The 23899-nt window shown below is 40.9% G+C and overlaps 1 protein-coding gene across 1 annotated transcript in view; it reads left to right on the top strand.

Moving 5' to 3' along the window:
- Positions 1-704: 704 nt before the first annotated feature.
- LOC141113330 (piezo-type mechanosensitive ion channel component 2-like) overlaps positions 705-23899 on the top strand; it is a 111327-nt gene continuing 88132 nt past the window's right edge. The window contains exons 1-8 of the mRNA XM_073606391.1: positions 705-768; positions 6564-6665; positions 14206-14248; positions 17958-18129; positions 21332-21524; positions 22469-22682; positions 22780-22942; positions 23589-23771. Of these exons, the coding sequence (XP_073462492.1) occupies positions 705-768; positions 6564-6665; positions 14206-14248; positions 17958-18129; positions 21332-21524; positions 22469-22682; positions 22780-22942; positions 23589-23771 (1134 nt within the window). The remainder of the gene's footprint in view (positions 769-6563; positions 6666-14205; positions 14249-17957; positions 18130-21331; positions 21525-22468; positions 22683-22779; positions 22943-23588; positions 23772-23899) is intronic.

Genomic DNA, 23899 nt, shown 5'->3' on the forward strand with positions numbered 1-23899 from the left:
GTGCTTAGGCATTCGGATTTGTTTTACCTTTAGGCGCAAAGGGTTTAACTTGCTGCCTAGTATATCCCACCCACTTTCAGACGCCATTGTAATGAGATGACCAATGTTATTCACTTTACCATTATGGTGGTCATTATGTTATGGCTGATCAGTGTATATGCTACTGGTGAGGAGAACCTGTTGTTTATCCCTGAATAGAAAAGCACAGGTTCATTTTAAAGCAGGTCTTTTTTTTATTTACAAAGGTGTCACTTCAGGGAGCACATAGGACTAAAGTGCTGAAGGTCTAGAATTTACATTTTAAATATTTCAGTGAAATTTTATAAAGCAAAAAAGATGATTACATCTTGACTGTGTGATAAGCCAGCCTGTGTGAGTACACTGTGTGTCTGTAACAGAGATGGGAGGTTAGGTGCGGCAGTATGAATTGTCCAGAGAGGAGAGGAAGATGAGGGCATAAAGATCAATAGATTCCTTCCCTCAGCTTGCAGGCACCTCCCCTCACTCTTCTGAGGACCTCTCACTCCTGGCTCTCATCTGACCAGTAAGGATATCAAGGTGAGTCTCTTTAAATTCCTGCCTAATGGAAATCCTGTAACCTTTTTCCAGTCACTCCTGGGCACAAAGGTTGACTAGAAGATGTGACCCTTTTAGGTATTCAAGATGTGTGTCCTAATGTGACCCGACTACCCAACGGCCGAAGAATGGCAAATGAGCTGCTCTGTGGTCTTGTCTTTCGATTCCTGCTCCCAGTCTGCCTACTGGCGGGTATGTAACAAAATATGCCTTATATCTGTTCTCCGATCTATTTTTCTAATATCTGTCTTCTGTCATTAATTTATTATCTTGAACTTAAATTGTTGCAATGTATTATGCTGCTCTTCAAAGAGAGTTTTCCACCACCCGCACCAGTCTCTTCCACTGTGGAGCTTATTATCCATCATACCTGCCACAGTCCTAAACTCTAGGGCGAGTTAACTCAGAAACCAAATAACCTTCCGCTAGAAGAAGAAAACCAGAAAAAAAGCCACTGGGGTTGATTTACTAAAACTGGAGAGTGCAAAATCTGGTGCAGCCGTACATGGTAGCCAATCTGCTTCTAACTCCAGCTCGTTCCATTAGGCTTTGACAAAATAAACCTGGAAGCTGATTGGTTTCTATACAGAGCTGCACCAGATTTTGCACTCTCCAGTTTTAGTAAAGCAACCGCATAGAAACATAGGGAGAACATCCCTGGTGGAAATTGTACACAGGACCTTTCCAGTACGGGTATGTATTGATTACCCAAGCTCCTAGGTTTTTCTCATATTTTTTCTTTTTTATGTCTTTCTTTATTGTAATATCTACATTTTATTTTGTAAAGAATTAACAAAATTGTTCATAGACTGGCGGCCAGATGTAAACGCATTAAATTTGGTTATAAACAGTCATGCTTCTATTAGACCAGCATGCCAACACAGACAGCCATGGCACAGTCCTTCTCATAATGGAAGCAATAGTAATCACTGGGGAATTCTACTCTGGCATAAAGACTTTTTTTCTCCCTTCCTTGGCGTCCACGACTGTCTGAAGAGTTTCTATTAATAATAGCCTTCATAAACTCACAGATGAGAGAGAGGATCATCTAATATGTGTGGGTACCATAACACCAATTATAGCATACTTACTTAGAATATAGATAGTTTACACCTTCAGTGGAATTTTTTTGTTTTTGGAAGAAGTGTAATTGGTCAGGGTTGCTTCACTCCCCTTTCCTAAGTTGTGGGCGCTGTGAGCAAAGCAGGACACTACATTACACTCCCCTTTTTCCTGCTGGGCACTAGAAACTCGGGGTGCAGCACTTGTCTGTTTAAGCAGCATAGCTAAATGTCTGAGGGTTGGAAATTGGCTTGCTACAGTGCTTTGACCCCCCAAAAAACCTAACTGGGTCTCTTCTACTGCTTTTGGTGCTGGGAGGATGTGCAGAGAGTGGGATGACCATATGCACCAAAGCTGCTAAATCTGCACTGTGACCCCGTCAGAACCCGCAGTTATTGGATGCATTTTGGACTGTTCACTTTTTTTTCAAAGTGCAATTTTCCAACTAATGTCTCTTTGAAATGTTTTTTTTTTTTTTTTTTTTTTTTTTTTTTACCACTGTCAAATTCTTTAGTCTATCAGACAGTACCCATGTGAATTGTATCAGTACCTATATTGAGATGTATAAACTTTCCATGCCTTTCAGCAGTTTCCCCGGTGCATATACATTGCAGCTGTAACCAAAAACCTGGAACGCTTTGTTATTGCCAGGAATGATTTCAGTAGCCACAGATTAACCCTGTTCACGTCTGCTCTTCTGGTTCATGTCTTGCAGCAATATGTATCCGTTTCAATGGATTTTCGGTCATCTATTTTATCTACCTGATGCTCGTCCCTCTTTTGTCAAAGCCATCGTACACCACAATGAAAGGCAGGTGTCTGTAAACTGGTTTACTAGTAGAGTTGGCTTAATGTTTGTTCTTCAATAGCTTACTTTTATTTAAATATTGTGTTAATATTATCCAGTACAGTTGTCAGCAGATGTTTTATTTGTGTTTTATATGAATGGATCAAAGCCTCATTTTTCTTCTGGCACTCCCTTCTTACCTGATAGATTTCAAGCTCTTCCACCTTCTCATTCCCTAGTTTATAGGACAACAGGCTATTACAGTTCTTGTATTGCTGTTTTCTCATACAGTAATAGAGTATAAGGCTCTCCACCTACTGTATGGTTCTTTATATCCTAGTAAATTGCATGCTCCTCTGTCTTATGTAGTGCTAACTCGCAGACTGGTAAATATTTCTCTACCGTTTTTGTTTTTCTTCTTTATGGTATAATAGATAATAGGCTTTTCCACCTTTCATTATTCTTTTATAGCCCAATAGACTGTAAGCTCTTGTATTTTATGTGTTTTACCTTTTGTACTTTAACTGTAACTATAAGCTTGTCCACCTGTATTGTCACATTATACCCTTATAGATTGTCAATTATTTCCACTTTGCGTCACTCCATTATGGCTTAAAGCTTGGTTCACACCTGAAGGTTGGCTACTTTTGTTTAGTTTTTAGCAATATTAATCCTTTTTTTATGCATTTTCAGGCATGCATATTTTTGTTTGGGGCTATTTAAAGGAGCAGGAGTTTGTTGCAAGGCAGAAAAGTGCTAGAAAAACATGTATTGCTAATGTTTTCAGGCATTTTCATGTGCTCTTAATAAAATATATAGGGCCAAAAACATGCTTTCCTTCTGCAAAGAAGCTCATGTACTACTTTGGCATGACAAGTAAAAGCACATCACTTATATGTGGAATGGCTCTCATAGAATACCATGGATAGCTGGTTTTGAATGCTCTCCTCTGAAAAACGTGCGTCAGATCACTGAGGTGTGAATGGAGCCCAATAGCTTGTATGCTCTTCCACTTTCTGTCAGTCCTTTATACCCTGATAGCTCCTCCACCTTCTATATCGTTCCATTATTACATAGTTGATCGCAAGCTCTGACATCCTCTGTATTGCTCCATTATATCCTAATGGAATGTATTGTCTGTATTACTCCATTGCACCAAAAGTGCCTGTAAGGTTTTTCCACCTCCCTGTATTGCAGCTTTGCAGTCTTCATACACATACAGTACTGTATTTCACGTCACATACTGTAATGACTGCATGCATATTATTTTGTTTTACAGTTTTGAAGAATTTAAATAGAATTGAAAATTTATGTCAGAAAAGGTGGAATGGATCTCTACTGGTGGATAATGTAGAAATCAGCTTCTGTATAATTTAAAAGTGGTTTATTGTCTATTTTTCAAGAAAACACATTAAAGCTGTTGTAGAATTTAACTGACGCTAATGGGTCGTAGAACTTTTAAAAATCGTTACCGCTAACTGGGCCATACTTCAGTTATTGTATTATATCAAGGTGAATGTAATCAGCATTTTTAGCTTTCAGTAAACCTGCAGTCTGAATAAATTAGTTAAAGTATTTAACTTTTGTTTTTTTAGGGGGGGGGGGGTGTCCATGGTGGCGGGAAGCTTGGAAAAAGGTTGAAGCAGAGCTTTTATAGTACATTTTATACAAAATAATGTGCATTATATCTAGTTAGTACAGAGTTCTTGTTATAAGTGTTTTGTATAGCAAAACCTTTTTTTTTTTTTTTTTTTGTTTTTAGGTTTTTGCATGGAGTAGGGAAGGAATAATCCCTGTCAATTGCTTATGGCTGTTTGTAATTCTAGCTAGATGGTTTTACCCTCTGTATTTGCCATTGTAACCATTGTCACCTAGACAGAAAGTAATGGGCAATCCAAAATTTCACAGTTGTTACAAGAACAAGAAGTGAGGCTTAATCATTCAGTGGAGACAGCTGCTTTAAAGACAGCTGTCTAATGTCTGGTACACACAATGAGATTATCGTATGAATGATCGTCAGGTTTTTTTGTTTTTTTTTGCATGCTAGTCTCATATCGAAAATGGAGAGTTTACTAAAGTTATGAAAATTCTCGTACGCCAGAATAAAAATCTTAAAGTGATGGGATGTATTGTATTTTCGGGGAAAAACTGTACTGATTACGTGAAAATCATACAATCTGGTATCATACGAGAAAATTTTTCATGCTTGTCCCAATAATCCCAATAATTATTGTCCCTAATAATTTTGCATGAATTGTCGTGATCAGCTCTAAAAAAGCTGTGTACTAATGATTAGATTATCGTACGGTCGCTTTGAAAGTGTAAGATTTTCTGATTGTGTGTACGGGCCATAAGACAGGGACTTTCATCCCTTTGTTGTCTCTAATGCCGCGTACACACAAGCGGACTTTATGGCAGACTTTGTCCTGCGGACTTTTTGACGGACTTTACGACGGACTTTCCGAATGAACGGACTTGCCTACACACGATCAACCAAAGTCTGACGGATTCGTACGTGATGACGTACGACCGGACTAAAACAAGGAAGTTGGTAGCCAGTAGCCAATAGCTGCCCTAGCGTCGGTTTTTGTCCGTCGGACTAGCATACAGACAAGCGGACTTTTCAACCGGACTCGAGTCCGTCGAAAAGATTTGAAACATGTTTCATTTCTAGGTCCGTCCAACTTTCGAGGAAAAAAGTCCTCTGGAGCCCACACACAATCGAATTGTCCGACGGACTCCAGTCCGCCGAACCAAGTATGCCGCAAAGTCCGGTCGTGTGTACGCGGCATTACATTCCATTGCGTCACCAGGACAGGGAGAGATAGTAAATCTCTCCAACGGGAAACAGACAGCAAAAAATAAGCTGAAATAGTTACATAGTAGGTGAGGTTGAAAAAAGACACAAGTCCATCAAGTCCAACCTATGTGTGTGATTATATTTCAGTATTACATTGTATATCCCTGTATGTTGTGGTCATTCAGGTGCTTATCTAATAGTTTTTTGAAACTATTGATGCTCCCCGCTGAGACCACCGCCTGTGGAAGGGAATTCCACATTCTTGCCGCTCTTACAGTAAAGAACCCTCTACGTAGTTTAAGGTTAAACCTCTTTTCTTCTAATTTTAATGAGTGGCCACGTGTCTTGTTAAACTCCCTTCTGCGAAAAACTTTTATCCCTATTGTGGGGTCACCATTATGGTATTTGTATATTGAAATCATATCCCCTCTCAAGTTTCTCTTCTCCAGAGAGAATAAGTTCAGTGCTCACAACCTTTCTTCATAACTAATATCCTCCAGACCCTTTATTAGCTTTGTTGCCCTTCTTTGTACTCGCTCCATTTCCAGTACATCCTTCCTGAGGACTGGTACCCAGAACTGGACAGCATACTCCAGGTGCGGCCGGACCAGAGCCTTGCAGAGTGGGAGAATTATCGTTTTATCTTTGGAGTTGATCCCCTTTTTTAATGCCAATATTCTGTTTGCTTATCTGTTTGACATCGTTTTTAGCTTTTCCTGATTTATGCATATACTTTGAGGAGAACCTTTACTCTGCTTAAAAATTTAATTCTCAGTTCAAATCAGGCACCTCTAAATCGATTTTATGATAATCTGATTGTTAGTACAAAGCTTTCGTCCGAAATTATCCGAAGGCACAAACAGGACATTTTTAGTTTTATTCAGTACAGTTTTCGTCCAAAAATACAATACAAATACACTACAACACATGACATCACTTCCACATTTTTATTCTGTTGTACGATAATTTTCGTAACTTTAGTAATCTCTTATTTTTCGATATGGAAACTAGCATGCAAAAAAAACCAGACGATCATTCGTCTGATATTCTCATTGTGTGTAGCAGGCTTTACCTGGGTGATTTGGGTGTGAAAATTTTAACTTTCTCAATGAAAGCCAAGTCCAGTTTCACTCCCTATTGTTGTAAATGGTGATTAACAGCCTCATTGTCCATTAGGGAGTTGCACAAGGTCACTTAAATGTGGGAAAAATTGAAAAGCGTGAGTTGTTGCTTTGATTGAAAGTTGATGAAAAACTTCAAAACTGTGAAATGTGTGGCCATTAATGCTGAATGTTCGGTGTGATAATATTGTATATGACTATTTTGTTTGTTCTTTAGGGCACACCGGACGATTTTTAAAGGCTATATACTATACCAGCTTCTTTCTTCTCCTTATACAGTCCTCTTTCCAAATTGCATTCAACTATGTGCCTCCCAAAGGTAACAGACCCGGAAAGAGGGGAAAGCGGGGGTTGTATTGTGAATATGTATAAGAGAACCACTTGTGATTGGGGACAGACAAGAATTTGAACATTCAGTCTTAAGCTATTATATTTGTGCATGGTTACCCAATAATAAAATATTTATTTTTCTCCTGTTTCCAGACTTCCAGATGTGTTTACTTTTCTGAGCTTGATGCTTAAGGCCCCCTTCACATCTGGCGATTTGGGATCGCAAGCAGAATCACGATTCTGCCCATGATTCCTAATTGCACTGCAATAGTGAAAAAACGCACCGTGCATGTTTAAGTGCTATTCGTTTTTAATGGCACCTCGAACATGGTGTCGTTTCGCTGTGATTGTTGCGTGATCAATTGCAGAAAACTGCATGGCCTGAAACTTGTTACCCAAAAAGGAGCAGGAGCTTCTTTTGGGCGGCAAGCTTCTCGCGATGCGATTTGTCACGATTGTTGCGCAATTTATCGCTGCAAAACGGTAGTGCGTTTGAGGTATAGCACCTCAAATGCAAACATTTTTAATGGCTAAAAATGAATGCCACCCAAACACATGTGGTGTGTTTTGCCACTGCTACAGTGTGATTTGTAATCACAGGCAGAATCGCAACAATTCTGCCTGCGATCCCAAAACTACAGGTGTACATGTGTGTAAGGGTCAGAGATTGCCTTAAGTCTCACACACTGGGGTTGATTTACTAAAGGCAAACAGAATGTGCATTTTGAAAGTGCAGTTGCTCTCATTTACCCCAGAGCTTAGTGAATGTGGTGAAGCTTCACTTTGTAAAGAATACCCAATCAGGTGCAAGGAAAACCAAAAACCAAAAGAAAAACATTTTTGCTTGCATATGATTGGATGATGGAAATCGGCTGAGTTTCACCACATTCACTAAGTTCTTGGAAAAATTAGTGCAACTGCACCTGCAAAGTGCACAGTCTATTTGCCTTTAACCACTTGCCGACCATATACTGTATATATACAGTAATAGTTTGAATGTATACAGCGGCATGGCAGCTCTCCTACACTTCCGGGTTGGGGGCGCGCAGGCACTTGACGTCCGCCAGCACACGCAGATTGTTCGTTACACAGACAGAACAGCAGTCTGCCTATATAAACAAGGTAGATTGCCGCTTGGTCAGCGGGGAAGGCATGGGTTGAGGTTCTTTGTTTCTGCAAAGCAGGGACACGGAACTATACCATCCCCTGTTACAAGCACCTCCCACAGTTTTGTAAAACACCAACTAGTTACACATTTTGATCGTCCATTGATGTTAAAGAGGAAGTAAACCCTGATGGGTTTTACTTCCTCTTTTGTTTCCAGCAAACCCTGCAAAGTAAAAGCATAATGGGCTAGTATGCATCGCATACTAGCCCATTATGTGGCACTTACCTGCAAACGAAGCCCGCGCTGTCCCTGCTGCAGGAAGCATCTATCTTCGCCCCTCTTCCGGGGCCACGAACTCTGGCTGTGTGACTGTTTGGAGCCGCGTGACATAACTCCCGGACATGCCCGCCGGAGTCGCCAGTCACAGCACACTCTCGGGAAGAAACTGAGGTACATTTCTTCACAGCGCATGCGCCGATGACATCAGCGCACTGCAAGGTAAATATCTCATAAATTACGCACGTTTAGGAGATATTTCCACTACCTATAGGTAAGCCTTATTTTAGAACTCACTAAAACTCACAATCGGGGGTATACAACCACTTTAACCCCTTCCCAGCCAGTGTCATTAGTACAGTGACAGTGCATATTTTTTATCAATGATCCCTGTATTAGTGTCACTGATCCCCAAAAAAGTGTCACTTAGTGCCCTGACTGTCTGCTACAATATCGCAGTCCCACAATAAGTCGCTGATCACTGCCATTACTAGTAAAAAAAATAGTTTGTAGGCACTATAACTTTTGCACTAACCTTTGTTGGGATTTTTTTTTTACCAAAAATATGTAGCAGAATACTTATTGGCCTAAATTTATAAAGAAATTCCCTTTTTTTTTAACATTTTTTTTTATTGAATATGTTTTATAGCAGAAAATTCTCAGTGTTTTTTTGTTTATAGCGCAAAAAATAAAAACTGCAGAGGTGATCAAATATCACCAAAAGAAAGCTCTATTTGTGGGGGAAAAAGGACATCAATTTTATTTGGGTACACCGTCGCATGATTACGCAATTGTCAGTTAAAATAACGCAGTGCCGTATCGCAAAAAATTGCCTGGTCATGTAGGGGGGTAAATATTTCCCGAGCTGAAGTGGTTAAATCAACCTCATTGTTCCCTAGCTCTTGAGAGCACATAATGATGTGAAATTGTAGAGCTCTGTAGACCTTTCATGTGACACCATTATGCATTCTTTTGGAGCTTGCATCCAAGAACAGTCACTTTGTGTGGGGTATGTTCTGTCAAAGGGCAAGAGCTGTGTAGGGCCAAACCACTGACTATATCTGCTTAGCCTGGACATCAGAAGCGAGCTGTCAACAGCTAAATATTACAAAGGATGGCAGGGAATGTAATGGAAGAAATATGAAGGGTGGTGTTGCTGACCTTCTGCAGATGCTTGTTGCCTGGGTGCCACAGTGATTTGATGGCTTCAATAGTTTCCAAGTCGGTGACCCAGAACAATCATGCTGCAAGTGAAGTCTGATCTCTGTTTGTCCCAGATCACTGTCTCGAAAAGTAAGACGGTATTGATACCAGTGGATTAGCATGACAGCCAGGAACCCAGCACTTTAAAAGGTCAGCAAAACCATAAGTCTACCTTTTAACTTGTGCACATTTAGTGTGTACATTGGATTTATTATTCACTTTTAAAAATGTTATTATTATTATTATCATTATACAGGATTTATATAGCGCCAACAGTTTACGCAGCGCTTTACAATATAAAAGGGAGACAATACAGTTATAATATAATACAATACAATACAATAGGATTAAGAGGGCCCTGCTCAGAAGAGCTTACAATCTAATAGGGTGGGGCAGGTGGTACAAAAGGTTGTAACTGTGGGGAATGAGCTGGTGGAAGTGGTAGGAGATTAGTTGGAGACGTGATAGGCTTTCCTGAAGAGATGAGTTTTCAGGGATTGCCTGAAGGTAGCAAGAGTAGGGGATAGCCGGATAGATGGAGGTAGCGAGTTCCAGAGGATGGGAGAGGCTCTGGAGAAATCCTGGAGACGAGCATGGGAGGAGGAGATGAGAGAGCTTGAAAGCAGGAGGTCTTGAGAAGAGCGGAGAGGACGATTTGGGTGATATTTGGAGACAAGATTAGTGATGTAGCTTGGAGCAGAGTTGTGAATGGCTTTGTATGTTGTGGTTAGAATTTTGAATTTAATTCGCTGGGTGATTGGGAGCCAGTGTAGGGATTGAAGTAGAGGGTTGGCAGACACTGAGCGGTTGGTAAGGTGGATAAGTCTGGCAGCAGCATTCATGATAGACTGAAGAGGGGATAGCCTATGGAGCGGTAGGCCAATGAGAAGGGAGTTGCAATAGTCAAGGCGAGAGATAACAAGGGAGTGAATGAGGAGCTTGGTGGTTTCATTTGTTAAAAAAGGGCGAATTTTAGAGATGTTACGGAGGTGAATTCTACAAACTTTTGACAATGATTGGATTTGAGGCTGAAATGACAAGTCGGAGTCTAGGATTACACCTAGTACCCTGGCGTGAGGGGAGGGACTGATGGTTGCATTGTTGATTTTGATGGAAAAGTCATGGAGGGGGGCACGGGCGGGGGGGAATATTAATAGCTCAGTTTTAGAGAGATTTAGTTTAAGGAAGTGGTGCGACATCCATGCTGATATGTCAGTTAGTAAGTTAGTAATGCGAGAGGAGACTGAAGGAGTGAGGTGAGGAGTAGACAGATAGATTTGGGTGTCATCAGCGTATAAGTGGTATTGGAAGCCGTGGGCAGTTATTAGGTGACCAAGGGAGGTGGTGTAGATAGAGAAGAGAAGGGGTCCAAGAACCGAGCCTTGGGGGACCCCCACAGAAAGGGGCAATGGAGAGGAGGAGACAGAGTTGTAGGTGACACTGAAGGAGCGCTGTGATAAATAGCCAGAGAACCAGGATAGAGCAGAATCTCGGAGGCCAAGGGAATGTAGTTTATTGAGAAGGAGCGGGTGGTCAACAGTATCAAAGGCCGCAGAGAGGTCAAGTAGTAGGAGTATGGAGTACTGGCTGTTGGTTTTAGCAGTTAGTAAATCGTTAGTGAGTTTTAGTAAGGTAGTTTCCGTGGAGTGCTGCGAGCGAAAGCCAGACTGTAAGGGGTCAAGAAGGTTATTTTCATTGAGGTAGGAGCTAAGACGGTTGTAGACTAAGCGTTCTAGAAGTTTAGAGGTGAATGGGAGTAATGAGATGGGTCTTAAGTTGTTCAGGTCGGTAGGGTCCAGTGAGGGCTTTTTAAGAATGGGAGTGATCTGTGCATGTTTTAGAGGGGAGGGGAAAATGCCACTAGAAAGGGAGAGATTGAAGATGTGGGTGAGGGAGCATAGGATAGAAGAAGAGGGTGACCGTAGTAGTTGTGAGGGAACAGGATCCAAGGGACAATTGGTTAGGTGGGCATTCGAGAAAATTTTTGTAACCTCTTCCGTAGTAGCCAATTCAAAAGAGGAGAGGGTTGAATGTGCTGCTGGGCAAGGTATGATGGGTGGGGAAGATGTACGCACAGTGGAGATGTCCTCACGAATTGCATTGATCTTGTCTTTGAAGTGATTGGCAATCTCTTGGGCAGTGAGTGAGTTAGTGGGTAGAGGGGGTGGTGGACGAAGCATAGAGTTAAAGGTTGAGAAGAGCCGACGGGGACTGGATGACAAGGAATTAATAAGAGAGACAAAGTAGGCTTGTTTGGCAGCATGGAGGCATGAATTGTATTTTAGAAGGGCAGATTTATATAGGGTGAAATCTTGCAGGCATTTGGTTTTACGCCACAGTCGTTCAAGAGCACGGCAATGTCTCTTGAGATTTCTAGTGTTGTCAGTTTGCCAGGGTTGTAACGGTCGGGGCCTAATTCTGCGTGTGGTTAGGGGAGCAAGTGCATCTAGTGATGATGAGAGTGAACTGTTGTAGACATTATATGTAATGTGCAGTAACTTTTACCAACCTATTAGACTTCAGCTATTAGCAGAAACATTTTGATTAGTTGTTATGAGGTAGTGCACCCTCACATTGCTCCTTGCTTGATAACTTAAAGCCCAGAGAGCAAAAACACATGGCAACTCATTTTTACTAGAAATAAAAAGTGTGGCGCTAGTGAATAGTGAGACACAGATTACTGGTCAGGTAATAGTGATCTCTATAGAGGAGTCATAACGTTTGGAGTGTGAATTTGTGAAACAAAAGGTAATAGTTTTTAAAAAACATCCCAAAAAAATATATAAAGTATAAAGTAATGGTGAAAACTAAGATGTGTAGGGGAGTGGGATACTCAGTAACAACCTGTAGGGTGGTTAAGAGACAATCATGCATACACAACCATATTTCAAAGAGACATTACAGAGAGATAGTGATGCAAAGTATCTTAATGTAGTAAGTATGCAGCTCCACAAAAATACTGTTCTTTAGGGTATCATGAATCATACCCCAGCAGAAGCCTTTGGAGGCGAAACGCGTCGGGTTTTTATGATTACACCCCACCACTACCCACTGCGCTATTTTTATACCATTTTTAATGCTTTTTGATGTCAATTTTTACTCTGAGCCGAGTTTTTACTGCCCTCATTTGTAAAATTTTTTTGGAGTGTACTTCCTAATAAAGTGCTGCTACGCTTTTTACCAAATAAGGATTTACACTATGTGGAAGCTTTTTTCTTTTCTTTGCCTATTGGTTCACATGACGGGCTTTTGAGGAAACGGTCATTCGGCGACCGCAACCGAATCCTGGGGGCCCCTGATCCTAATTTGGCACACCATCTGAGGACGTCTGATAAGATTCCGCACAAGTCTTCTTACAGATCTTCACCCCATACCGCTTGACGGTACAAGCTCGTTTGACTCACCGCCAACGGCCTGTGAGTCCACCTTATCTGGTAAGGGCATCCTTTTGTCTTTCTTTCTCGGTGTTGAGACCACCCACATGAGTCAAGAATCTGCCTGTACCTAAGGACCCTTCCTAAATAGCCTGTAATCATCTTATGGGAAGACGGCTTGCGCCCAGATGTCTGTGGGACTAAATTAGAAGTATTCTATCTGTCCACCAACAAACTTTGATCATTCTTACATGTGTACCCCTTTTTAGGGATTTTGATGTCCCTTCTTCTGGTTCCTACCCTAAAGAACAGTATTTTTGTGGAGCTGCATACTTAGTACATTAAGATACTTTGCATCACTATCTCTCTGTAATGTCTCTTTGAAATATGGTTGTGTATGCATGATTGTCTCTTAACCACCCTACAGGTTGTTACTGAGTATCCCACTCCCCTACACATCTTAGTTTTCACCATTACTTTATACTTTATATATTTTTTTGGGATGTTTTTTAAAAACTATTACCTTTTGTTTCACAAATTCACACTCCAAACGTTATGACTCCTCTATAGAGATCACTATTACCTGACCAGTAATCTGTGTCTCTCTATTCACTAGCGCCACACTTTTTATTTCTATTTCTACTTGCAACGGTCAAATTGCTGTGTTGGCTGCTTCATTCCTTTAGAGAGTTGGCGCAATTTCTACACCTTTTTTGAACTCATTTTTACTGATCCGATAGTTGTGAACTTAAATCTGGCAGATAGCTAATGCCGCGTACACACGAGCGGATTTTCCGTCCGAAAAAACAGGGATGGTTTTTCTGACGGAATTCCGCTCGAGCTTGCCTTGCATACACGCAGTCACACAAAAGTTCTCTGAACTTTTGACCGTCAAGAACGCGGTGACGTACAACACGAGCCGAGCCGAGAAAATGAAGTTCAATGCTTCCGAGCATGCGTCAAATTGTTTCCGAGCATGCGTAGGAATTTGTACAGACGTTGGTATTTTTGGATAGGAACATTTTCCGACCGAAAAAAAATTGAGAACCTGCACTCAATCTTTTGCTGGCTGGAATTCTGCCAGCAAAAGTCTGATGGAGCATACACACGGTCGCATTTTCCGACCAAAAGTTCTCATCGGTCTTTTGCTGGCCGAATTTCCCATTGTGTGTACGCGGCACAAGGGTTTCAGCATCCTTGCTCTTTATTCTGCCTTATTGAATACATATGGTATTATGGGCAAATATGCACAATGCATCAGCATCCAGCCCTGCTAGCCAGCAATGGGAACCCATCAAAAACCCAGATTTCACATTTTCATAAAAGATTTCATTTGCATGCATTTGCAAATATTGTGAAAGCCACAATCCATACCAAGGGATGTGTTTTTTATGCATCTGAGCTTTTTGTGGTTGTTGTTTTTTCTTTTTTTTTTTTTAAATGCCCTAATGGAGCATAACATTGCTATGATGAAAATCTTTACGGACATTGAAAAAATGCTTTTTACTCAAAGTCTGTATGGTCAAATATCTTTACAAGAGCTCTTAATAATGATCTGTTCTTTCCAGATTACCTCTGGGAGGAGATCCTGGAACACTTTGGAATTATAAGGTGAGATTGATATATATTAAGACATAGGGGTTGATTTACTAAAGACAAATCCACTTTGCACTACAAGCGCACTTAGAAGTGCAGTCTCTGTAAATCTGAGGGGGACATGCAAGGAAAATAAAAAAAAAAAAAACAGCATTTTTGCTTGTAAACGATTGAATGATAAAATCAGCAGAGCTTCCCCTCATCTCAGATCTTCCCCCCCAGATCTACAGCAACTGCACTTCCAAGTGCGCTTGTAGTGCAAAGTGGATTTGCCTTTAGTAAATAAACCCCATAGTGTATTAACCGTTTTTCTCAACATTGCATGCAATGAGAGCACCTATCTTTCACTTCCTATCTTCATTACACAAATGCACCTATACTGATATTTCTAGCAGATATTTCACTGTGTATGCATGTGTATGTCATATTAAAGAGGTTTTCTAGCTGAGGCTCAATTTCCCTGGTCACTTCTGGTCTCCCAGAGAAGCAATACAGATTTTAAGCTTAAAGTATATGTCAGGGGGAAAAAAACATATGTCGTACGTCTTTGTTATACATGCGAGTTTACCTGTATTTTATCCCTTTTTAACCCCTTGCCGTCTGGGGCAGTTGTGCCGTTTTTCACATACCTGTTAAAATCTGCAATTTTTTTGCTACAAAATTCCTTATAACCCCCAAATATGATATGTTTTCTAACAGCAGAGGCCCTGTAGTATAAGATGGTGGCTGTTGCAATTTTTGTTTGTCACATATTATTTGCGCAGCCATTTATCGAACACAAATTTTCAGGAAAGTATATACTAAATGAGTTTTTAGTTTGCACAGAATATATTACCCAATTTTTTGAAGAATATAAAATATGATATTGCATCAATAGGTATCAAACATGTCAACTGCGCACTGCCGTACCCGAAAATTGTTTAAAAGCCTTTACAGGTTATCTTTTAAAAGTTAAACATGAGCTATGACGCTAGAAATCTTGCTCTCACTCCAACCTTCACAGCGATACTTCATATGTGTGGTGCAGTTGCTGTCTACATATGCGTGCTGTACCTACAATATGTGCACGTGTATTTTAATTTTATATATTTTTTTTTACACTTTAAAAAAAATAATTTAACTTTATTACTATCACAAGGGGCGAACAAGCCCCTTGTAATAGCTTTGAGCAGCGACAGACGCACTTTAGGAAAGATATTAGGGGTCTATTAGACCGCTAATCCCTCCTCTGCCCTCCAAGATGGCCAATCAAACAGAGATCTGTACGGCTGCTTCCCTGGCTGTACTTGTTGGGGAAACGCAACATTGAAGCTGGAAGTGACAAAATCCTTTGTCTTTTCCAGCTTCATTCGTCACAGGGGAGATCGGTGAATGGATGTTCTTCCATCTCCTCTGTGTGCAGCTGACCAAACCACTTTCAGCAGTTATGGACTCCCCAGTGGAATGGGAGAGCCTGAGAACTACGGCGGGGTGAAGGGGGGGGGGGGGCGGTTGCCTTTTAAGCACTATAAAAGTGATCCAGCAGCTGTAAAGCTGCTGAGATTACTTTTACACCGGCTGAAAAAAAAACAATGCCAGGATCATGGCTGCAGCTGCACTTGCTTCTGAGGCAGAATATATGCACCCTAAAGAGGAGGGGGGGTAGTCTAAGACCCTGCAAGTGCAGAAAAATGCCTGCTGATATGACAGAAATGCACTCAGCTCTTAATTTCCAGTTGTGCGCTGATAACACACAAGATTTTGTGCACTAAAATGTTGTCAGCCCTGCCCAGTTGTCTTTTGCTTGCGGTACACAAGGGCATGACCTCAGTTGTCAGCCTCAAGGAGCACTATGAAAGTCTGAGGGAGGAGGTGTCCCTGTTGCGCCAGGATCTCCAGAACATATCACTGCCACATGTGTCCAGTCACATAGGACATTATTTAAAGTTCCTGATGCGCAGTTGTGCCAAACTGCTTTTTGCCTGACCAGAGGGTTCTTCCAGTTTGCATCACCAGCTATTACCTTCTGACCTGTCCTAGTGTATCAGATGACACTCGTTCTTATTACCATCTGTTACACCCGCTATGACAGCTACACTAGTAGTGACATGGAATGCTTGTGGAGTACATAACCACTTGAAGAATACAATGATTACCTCCTGCCTTTAGCAGTCCTCCTAGGTTGACAAGAGCATACCACTCTACCCACAAATCCTACTCACATGGGGTGAGTGTGTTGATTTACAGAGCACTGGCTTTTCAGGAGGTGGACTTACATGGATGCTTTGCTTTTTTTTATTTCAGACTTTTCACCTTTATGTTTGTATTAGCATGTGTGTACATTCCTCCCCCATTTTCGAGGGAAGTGTTGTAATCATTGTTGATGTACCTGGTTGATAAACCTGATGTCCCGTTATTGATTTTGGGGGACTTTAATTGCTACCTAGATCCCCTCATGGATTGATATCCACATACTCTATTACCTTCTGAAGGAAGGGGAACAGACCTTGAGTGATTCCTGTCGGAGGTGGGTTGGATAGACGTGTGGGAACACACATTCTCTCATGATAAGCAATTTTCCTGCTTCTCTAAAACACACAGGTCTCTCTCTAGGATAGACCTTTACTGTATATTGGTACCTCCCCATATGACCATCTTGGCATCCATGATTCAATACCTCCCATGTGGGATTTTGGATCATTCTCCTTTAGTAGTATGGGCATTATGCTGGTGGATCTGGTGGGAGCATGTATGACCATATGATCTGTTTATTTGATTTTCTATAACAGGCACAGACAGGGAGTCCTTGCTACTATCTTTGAGCTACAAAGGATTTCTAATTAGGGGCGACATATAGAAATATATGACTGCTCATGTAGCTCTAACACCATGAAGAAGATTGAGGCTACTAGATCTGGTGTTGACTGCTATCTTTGAGACCGCTCCATAATTGAAAAACTGTGGCCTTTAGTTACCTTATACCAAAATAAGCCCCTTTGGGAGAAAAAAAACACCAGATGTGTTGCATTGTCTTTCTTGTTTTTAAAGATCAACTGTGGGTTCCACCAAAAGCCCATGGCTACCTAATAAGAATTTTGTGATATATATATATATATATATACTCCCTTAGTAGTATGACTGACAGCCCAACCTCTGACAAATCTACCTCATGCCCCGTGGAAGCTCAGTGTCTTTTGGCTACAGCTGTTTCCCTCTCATAATTGTATAGAGCAGCTTATTGATTCCTTTTTCCTTAACCATGCCCAGTATCAGATTCAGGATGTATTGCAGAAACGGGAAACATTCAAAGCTTATCTTAGAGGGGTCTTTATAGCAGATCTTAATGCTGTCAAAAAAGCCTCTTCAGATCTCATTAATAGGGTGAAAGACCAGGTGCATCATCTTGAATTAGCCTACATCACCAACCCGTCTGACTTTGCAAGGGAGGCTTGGATGTCAGCTCAAGGTTCTGTGCAGAGCGTAAACTTTTTTTTTTTCTTCACTAAAATGGCATTTTTTGAGGAGAGGGAGAAAACCTGCCACCTACTTGCCAAAATTGCCCAAGCCCAACAATCCTCCTCAGTTATTGGAATCCTACGCTCTAAAACCAGTCAGATTGTTAATACCCCTGAACAGGTTACTAAAGAGCTTGCCGCAGTTTCAATATATCATCAGTGTAGGGTTACTCTGTTCATAAAACAATAATAATTAATTAGCACATTTGTTCATTTTTACTGTGTTCCAGACTCACCAATGTTGACCCTTGGAATATAGTTCGCCTTCTTGCCTCAGACATTGGGATGTTTTTCTCAGGTTACTTCATCCGAAGAACCTGTAAGAAGCTGGTGCGATCGGGGGCTCCCAAACTCAATGTTTGTGTCAGCAGTGAAGAGGAAGAGGAGGAAGAGGTAAAAGAAGTTCCGTAATCAATCTTTAAAGCATTAAAGGTAATCTGTTTGCTCTGTATGGGCAAAGTATAGGATTACTTTAAATAACAATAAATACTTTAAATAGCATAACATCAATGTACAAACAAAGTTCAAAGGAAAATCTTTATAATATAAAAATATATATTCAGTAAAGTTATGATTGCATTTCTATTATAGATCTGCCCCTGCCCCCTCAGTTTTCAGCACTTCTCATAGGAAAATGGCATGACATTTTTACTTTTCCACATGTATTGAGGAACAGTTTAATGCTGGGATGATTTGTATTCCTTTTAGATATAAAAAGGCAAAACAAAGTGATTCATAAGTATCTACACTTAAGGCCGGTTTCACACAATTGCGAATTGGATTCAGAATTTCGCATCCAATTCGCAATAGCAGGAGAATATGAATGGCTCTCTATGGAGCCGGTTCACATATCTCCGGTGCAGCTGCGGTGCGAATTTGCACAGGAGCCCTGTGCGACGCGTCTTTTGGTCCGTTTCAGGTCCGAATTCAGCCCAAAATTCGGGCTGAATTCGGACCTGAAACGGTGAACCAGGAGGCACAGGACCCCTGCTGTGAGCCGCATCAGCATTAGGTGTGAACCGAGCCTCACACATAGCAGTGCTGTTCTTTTCTGGTTAGATACAGTTAGGTCCACATATTTGGACACAGGCACAATTTTCATCCTTTTGGCTCTGTATGCCACAAGAATAAAATTAACCCCTTGCCGACCAGCGCAAGACGAAGTACGTTGGCACAATGGCACAGGCAAATCGCGGCAATGCCGCTTTGAATCGCGGCATTGTGGGCGCGTGCGTGCCCATCTCATACTCCGTGCCCGCGGACTCTATGTCCGCCGGGGACCCACGATCGTGTCACAGAGCGGCAGAACGGGGAGGAGTAAACAAGGCATTTCTCTGTTCTGCCTAGCAACATGACAGATATCTACTGCTCCCTGTCATCGGCAGCAGTGATCTCTGTCATGTTCTAGTGAGACAATCCCCCCCACAGTTAGAATCACTCCCTAGGACACACTTAATCCCTTGATCGCCCCCTAGTGTGTAACCCCTTCCCTGCCAGTGTCATTTACACAGTAATCAGTGCATTTTTATAGCACTGATTGCTGTATAAATGACAATGGTCCCAAAATAGTGTCAAAAGTTTCCGATGTGTCCGCCATAATATCGCAGTCACAATAAAAATCGCAGATCGCCGCCATTGCAAATAAAAAAAAATAAAACTAATAATAAAAATGCCATAAATCTATCTCCTATTTTGTAGACGTTATAACTTTTGCGCAAACCAATATACGCTTATTGCAATTTTTTTTTTTTTTTAACCAAAAATATGTAGAAGAATCCATATCAGCCTAAACTGAGAAAGAAATTCGTTTTTTTTATATATTTTTTTGGGATATTTGTTATAGCAAAAAGTAAAAAATATGCTTTTTTCAAAATTGGCGCTCTTTCTTTGTTTATAGCACAAAAAATAAAAACCACAGAGGTGATCAAATACCACCAAAAGAATGCTCTATTTATGGGAAAAAAATACACCAATTTTCTTTGGGTGCAACGTCGCACGACCGCGCAATTGTCAGTTAAAGCGACGCAGTACCGTATCGCAAAAAGTGCTCTGGTCATTAAGGGGGTAAATCCTTCCAGGGCTAAAGTGGTTAAAACAAAACAATCCAGATGAATTTGAAGTGCAGACTTTCAGCTTTAAAGCAGCGTTCCACTGTTTTGTAAGTTTATTAAAAGTCAGCAGCTACAAAAAGTGTAGCTGCTGACTTTTAATAAACAGACACTCACCTGTCCCAACGTCCAGCGATGTGGCTGCCCGATGCCTCGCTCCTCTCCCCCTCCTCTCAGCAGTACCGTCATTACTACTGTGGGCACCCAGCTGTGATAGCTTGCGACTTCACAGCCGGGCACGCACAGCGCATGCGCAAGTCACGCAGTGTTCTCCTAGTGGCCAAGCAATCTTCTGGGACCTGTGACGTGTCCCAGAAGATTGCAAAATGGGAGGGGGCGCCTAGGGGCGAGGAAGTCACCTAGGCGGCCAAGTGACAGAAGGAGGAAGTGGGACAGGAAGTACCTGTCATAACCAGGTACCCACTCCCCCCCAAAAAAAAATGACATGCCAAATGTGGCATGTAAGGGGGTGAGGAGTGCTTAAAATGGAAGTTCCACTTTTGGGTGGACTCAGCTTTAATTCTAAGGGGTTGAACATAAATATGAAGTATACATTTTAGGAACTGCAACCATTTTTATACACAGTCCCCCCATTTCAGGGGCTCAAATGTAATTGGACAAATTCATGTAATCATAAATAAAATGTTAATTTTTAATATTTTATCGAGAATCCTTTACTGGCAATGACTGCCTAAAGTCTGGAACCCATGGACATTACCAAAGAATGGATTTCCTCCTTTCTGATGCTTTGCCAGACTCTGACTGCAGCGGTCTTTAGTTGCTTCATCTCCAGTTCATCCTCAGTATCTTATTATCCTACTTTATAGCCAGCAGAAAGTAGAACTGTTATGGTAATTCTCAGGTCTTGTAAAAGCAGAAAAGAACAAGCTTCCCATATAGACTCATCTCGGGAATAAAACCTACTCCTAAATTATTACCGTATATATCCGTGGCTTTGTAAAATAACATGTGTATAATGAATAACTAGGGCTTATGAGTGCTCAGCAGTTGAACGTAAGAGAATTGTGGGTCATCTTCTGTGTGTGTGCACGCATGTTCTTATTGCTATGGCAAAAAACAGACTGTAGTTTCTTGCCAGACTGCTGTGGAATGGAGACCCAGTAGTTTGCAAAGGCTTATCAGTTGCCATGGGAAGGGTCGCTGCCCTTTTAGATGCTGTCTCGCTAGAGTTAGAGACTACTGTGTGGGGTCACGTGTGTTAGATACTGAAAGCCACCAGTGATTCCATCTTAAAAATGTTGCTCATGCCTCCTTAGTGGTGCACTAAAATTCAACAAAGACTGTTGTAGTCAGTGTGGAAAAGTAGTCGTTTTCCATCTTGTGAACTGTAGGCACATTTCCATACTTGACATTATTGACATTATGGTCCAGCTATACTCATGTATTGACACACTTCCATCACCCTTGGTAGAATATGTGAGATTAGTCTATGTTTTTCATATTTTTTTTTTTTCCAACAGGAATCTGAAACAGAGAGTGAGGCAGAAGAGAGTGAGAATGAGACAGATTTCTCAACAGATGACGAAACCCTTGATAAGGATGTCAATGACACTCGGGCAAAGCTGGTTGAGAAGATCACATCCTTAGTTGCTGCAATGAAGTTGTTATTTGAGGCCCTCTTTACCACAGCTGGAAAAGTCGTGGTCACCATTCTCTTGGGCTTGTCTGGTGGGTGTATAAAACTTCTTTTGAGGATGTATTTAGTGGTCTTGATAAAATTGCATTCTGAATAATTAGATACCATATTGCATTGAACCCACTGAAACAATATGTTGTGTATCCCAGATTTAATTTCCTGCTACAGTCCTCAATATCTGTGGAACATTATTTTTCTTTCAAAGAGTTTTTCCAAAATAAGAGGACACTGTTTAAAGCTGGACTCTTGGATAGTTTTCTATTTGGAACTAATAATTCCTGGCTGTTTTGTACAATTCCCAGCATCAGCACAGCTAGCTTTCAGAGCAGGCTGTGTATGAAGGCGTGTACTATTTGATTTTGAACACAAAATCTGTCCACTACATAAGGCTCCAGTTTTGTTTGTTTTTTTGCTAGTGTCCTTAGGTGATGGACCTGTTCTCTGGAGAAGTATTTTTCTTTTTACCATTCAATTGTTTTGGAATTTTGCCTGATGGATATTTTTCTGCCATTTTCTATAACACACAGAGTGGGAATGAAGGATAGACCTGGTACCTCATCTTGGCCATCTGCTTTCAACCCAAAATAATTTTGTATTGGGATACCAGGGTACGAAAAGTCTCTGTTTCCCCATTTAGATTTTATGCATTGATGTGCAGGATAATAATGAAACCTAGATCTTGTGAGCAACTCGTACGCTTTTATTTCTTTCATTAAATCTTTATAATCTTGTGCAACCCAGTGACCACCTGTCTCAGCCTAAAGCTGAACTTCAGGCAGATGTGAAAGACTCCAGTTATTGCAGCTCTGTATTCACTAATGCAATATTAACAAAAAAAATGTTTATGTATTTAATCCCTGTATTTAGCTGTTTGCCTGGAGTTCAGCTTTAAAAATGTCCCTTATATCATCGTATTTGTTTTTTGATTTGCTGTTTTTCTGTAAATGCCATGATCATTGTGTTTTATCCTTTTCAGGCATCATTCTACCTTCTGTGACATCTGCCCTGTATTTCTCTATCTTCATGTTTTTATGTTCATGGTGGGCTTGTAATCGCAGTATTAGCCTAGTGACCTTTAGCAGCCTCTGTGTCATGGCTGCCATCTTCAGTGCTGGTCACCTGACAGCTGTCTATCTGTATCAGCTTCCTTACTTTCAAGAAATCATCCCACCTCAGGATTTGTTTGCTAGGTGAGGACCTGATTTAATTTTTTCAGTGGTTTTAATGAGATTTAGTTTTTGACAGGTGTTTACCAGCAACTAATTTGTTGTATATTCTACCTCTTAGGCTTTTCGGGATGACGGCCATTATCAGGACTAATCAGACAGAATCATGGGTCATACATTTTCACCAGGGTCTGCACTGGCCCATTTTCACAAACCCATTTATGCTACTTATTTTGTACTATACGTTGGTCATGCTGCTGCAGCAGTGGACCCAACTGCCAGTGGTATGTTAGAAGAGATTTGGATGGTGGCAAGCTGTAAAACTTAGTAGTAGTAGTAGATCAAGAGCTGTTATCAATAGGGTTTTTAAAGAATGCAATGACAGTAGCTCAAATGCTTTAAGGAGACACTACTGCTAGACTATTCAGTTTTTAAAAATTTCATAAGTTTATATGTGTATTTATTATATTTTAGGCATGTTGTTTACCTGTAAAGGTCTTCCTTGTTATAGACATCTAAAAGCTCTGAGAATGCTGCTGGGCACCACAACCCAGCAGACTAAGAGCTGTGACTCAAGTGATACGCTATAGTATTCCCTTTCACTCCTTTACCATCAGCTACATAAAAGTTTTTTTAAGAGGTGATAGTAGGGGCAAAAGAGCTTGGCCAGCAATGGGACACTCCTGGATGAGGAGAGAATATGTAACGAGCCATGGGGCCATGCTTTAGAATCTACTTGTCATATGATATGTCCTAGCAAATTCAAAGGCACATTGCAAGGGAATTTCAAAATGAATGGAAAACAATTATACTGCAAGTAAGCATTTAAAATGCTTGATTTTTCAGTGCCTAAATGTGTCTTTCATAATCTGAAGCTACTGGTAGTCAGAATCATTGGCGATTTGGAAACTGATTATCTTATGTCTATAGGTAGCTTTAGATATGGGAGATAAACAGATAGGACGAGAAGATCACATGCAGCACATAGAATCCAGTTTAATTTTCAGCACTTGCTGTTCCCAGGAGGAACCTGCAAGCAAGAAAGAAAAGCCCACCAACAATGACCACCATATGGATGGAATGTTATGGACCACGAATGCTGAGCTGATACAAGTAAGTGACTGTCATTGCTGCAAAACTATACCTAAGTAAATATTCTCTTGCAGGGATGGTGGTGTGGTAGATAACTGGTTGGTCTGCCTTTGTAGTTTTGATAATGTCGTTTGTTGCTAATCAATTGA

Source organism: Aquarana catesbeiana, linkage group LG12 (genome assembly GCF_042186555.1).
Source record: "Aquarana catesbeiana isolate 2022-GZ linkage group LG12, ASM4218655v1, whole genome shotgun sequence".
Taxonomy (NCBI): Eukaryota; Metazoa; Chordata; class Amphibia; order Anura; family Ranidae; genus Aquarana; species Aquarana catesbeiana.